At 22.7% G+C, this 2,866-nt stretch overlaps 1 protein-coding gene across 1 annotated transcript; it reads right to left on the reverse strand.

Moving 5' to 3' along the window:
- Nucleotides 1-246: 246 nt before the first annotated feature.
- Nucleotides 247-2,414, reverse strand: Bm4017 (Uncharacterized protein; the record flags this gene model as incomplete). The annotated part of the gene is made up of 7 exons (XM_043082506.1): nt 247-345; nt 523-660; nt 1,004-1,113; nt 1,335-1,365; nt 1,772-1,819; nt 1,911-2,099; nt 2,307-2,414. 7 exons carry the CDS (start codon nt 2,412-2,414, stop codon nt 247-249), a joined length of 723 nt encoding a protein of 240 aa, XP_042938440.1.
- Nucleotides 2,415-2,866: the final 452 nt, after the last annotated feature.

Here is a 2,866-nt window from a genome sequence, read left to right on the forward strand (position 1 = left end):
ATGAGACTGAAAGTTTATTCATTTCATATAGCTCTTTTCAAGTATTTCAATTTATTATTTATTATAATAATTAGTTGATTAGTAAGAAGATAAAATGAGACTGAAAGTTTATTCATTTCATATAGCTCTTTTCAAGTATTTCAATGAAATTACTTTAATTTCATTGTATTGAGAAGAAATTTTGGAAATTTCTTGCTTTTTCTAGAAATTGCTGTCATTTATAGCAGATTATAAGTGCTAAAATTATTATGCATTATTGCTGGTTGCAATTAGTGGTAAAACCATCATTGGTTTGGGTAAGCTATCTTGAAATATTGCCCGTGGATTCTGATCTTGTTTCTTTGCCTGAAATATATTTGTATATTTAAATACCTGAAATAAGTAGGAGCAATTTAGGAAAAAGTACCAAGTGATATAAAAAACATATTTAATTCTTTGAAAAGTTGAAATATAAACTTTTTTCTATTCTTTTTTTTTTAGTTAATTTACCCAGATATTATTCAGAAATTATTCAAAAGATACCGTAGCAGCAAGGAAAACCATTTTATCCACTTTAGCGCCACCATTTTGGCGCAAAATGTCAATAGCTAATACTTGTCCTGGTTCAATGAAGGAATAAACAGGATTTACACGATATAATTTACTATCGGAACATTTCACCTAAAATTTCACACAAGCAGAATTCCCTCTTTTCTAATAATAAAATTTTTTGTTATGATTAATTTAAAATTAAACAAACAACTGAATTAAGAAGTTAATAAACAAATATAAAAAAATAAAAAAAATGAAATAATAGAACTGAATAAAAATAAAAATAAAACAATAAAATAATAAAAATGAAAATAAAATAATAAAAGAATTTTAAAATGAAAAAAAAAATTCAAAAGTTTTTTGTATTAAATAACAAATAAATAAATTTGAATTTTTTTTAGTTTTTGAAATGTTAAAAAAAAAAAAATAGAAAGAGAAAAGTATAAAATTGCTTATGTAATAAAGATATAACCTTAATTGCTCGACGTATATCGGTCGGATTTGAAATGAAGACTTTTTGAACACCACCGGTTGTATTCCAACGTAACTCGATCGGTTCCATTTTTAGATCACGTTGCTCGTCTAAACAATTTTAATATTTTCATTTTTTTTTTTTTAAATTTCAAAAATCATCACTAATTTTTATGAATATCTTTTTTTTTTTTAATTTGCAAATTAACGATGAATTTTCTAGGATTAAATTATTGCTAATTAAGTCATCTATCAATTATTTAAAAACTATTTGTTTAAAGAATTTTTTTTTTTTTTTATTTTTTTTGTAGGGAATTGATGAAATAATTTACCTTCTAATTTCTTGCTTCTTTTCGATGATTTCTAAAAGTATAATTAATCTCGAAAATGATGCTAAATGGACTGATTAATTATTTAATTCCTGTTCAACAATTGCTTTTGGATAGCTTTGTAATTTAATTAAAATAGATTATAGTATAATCAAGAATATATGAAATTTAATTGTGCTGAATAACTTAAATTAATTTGTTTAATCATTTGGTATAAATTTATTTAAAAAATACTGGTAGATTTCTTCTTAATTCTTTAAATATCAATATTAATGATGATTATTATGTATTTTATACTTCTATAAAATTATACAGATAAGTTTAATTTTAAGAAATATTGAATTTTAAGTGTGCATTATTGAATTACTAATTCATTTCTCATGGATAAATAAAGAGTGAATGATAATAATCCGAGTGATAATGATAATTAATTATCTTACCTCAGCACTAATTCCATTTGATGTTAATGGTTTAGCACGATGACTTTGCTGAAATTAAATTTTTTAAATTTCAATTTTCACTAAAATTTAAATTACAAACATTTGATGAAATAGTGAAATGACTTTAATGTGAATTTGCCTTTAATGGAAGACTTCTCTGTCTGCGTGATTTAGAATTTGATTCAATCGATCGTGATCTCGTGCTGCGTGTTTTTTCCGTTTTTGCTGATCGTTTAGAACCGATTTGATTTCCGATCTTATAATTTCCAAATCTTTCATACTGTCCCATTTTCATAGATCCATGCTGGGAATTATTTGTCATTCTTACCTAAAATTTTACAATTGCAAATTAAAAAAAAAAAAGAAAGAAGCCAATATTAATATCAGATTAAAATTTTAAAAAAAAAATTTATTTGTTCGAAATTTTCCAACTTAAATTGCTGATAATATCATCTATAAGTAAAAATAGTTAATCAATAATTTTATTAAATTATATTTTTTTATCTTATTTTAGGAAGAAAAAAAAAATGATTACTTGTTGTTTTGGTCGTGAATTTCCACAAGAAATTAATGTTGCTATGAGAGTAACCAGCGGTAGAATCACAAAAGTCAATAGTATTTCGATGATATTAAATATTTCCATTATTTAACTCATAAATTTATGCCTAAAATTTTACAATTAATTGTCACACAAACAGAAATAACACTATGAGTAAATTTGAAGTTTTATATTTACTTTTATATGCAATTATTAATTTGCATATGTTAACTTTAGCAATTATAAATATCAATAAAGTTTGCATAATTTTAAAAATGATAATCAGTCAAATAGATTTGCATTTTTTAAATATTAATTTTAATTTTAATTTGATATAAATTTAATTAATTAAAACATTAAAGCAATTCTTGTCAATTGATATTTCATTCCTAATTTTATTTTCGTTATACTTAAAACATTAATTTATCATAACTGTAATCATTACGATGATAACGAAGCATTTGTAACGAAATTTCAACTGCATAGAGCATACCCATCTTATCATTTATCAATTTTTTTTTTTATTCGATATCAAAAAAAAGACAGTTTTTCGAGAT

This window comes from Brugia malayi (assembly GCF_000002995.4).
Source record: "Brugia malayi strain FR3 genome assembly, contig: Bm_v4_Chr4_scaffold_001, whole genome shotgun sequence".
NCBI classification, from domain to species: Eukaryota; Metazoa; Nematoda; class Chromadorea; order Rhabditida; family Onchocercidae; genus Brugia; species Brugia malayi.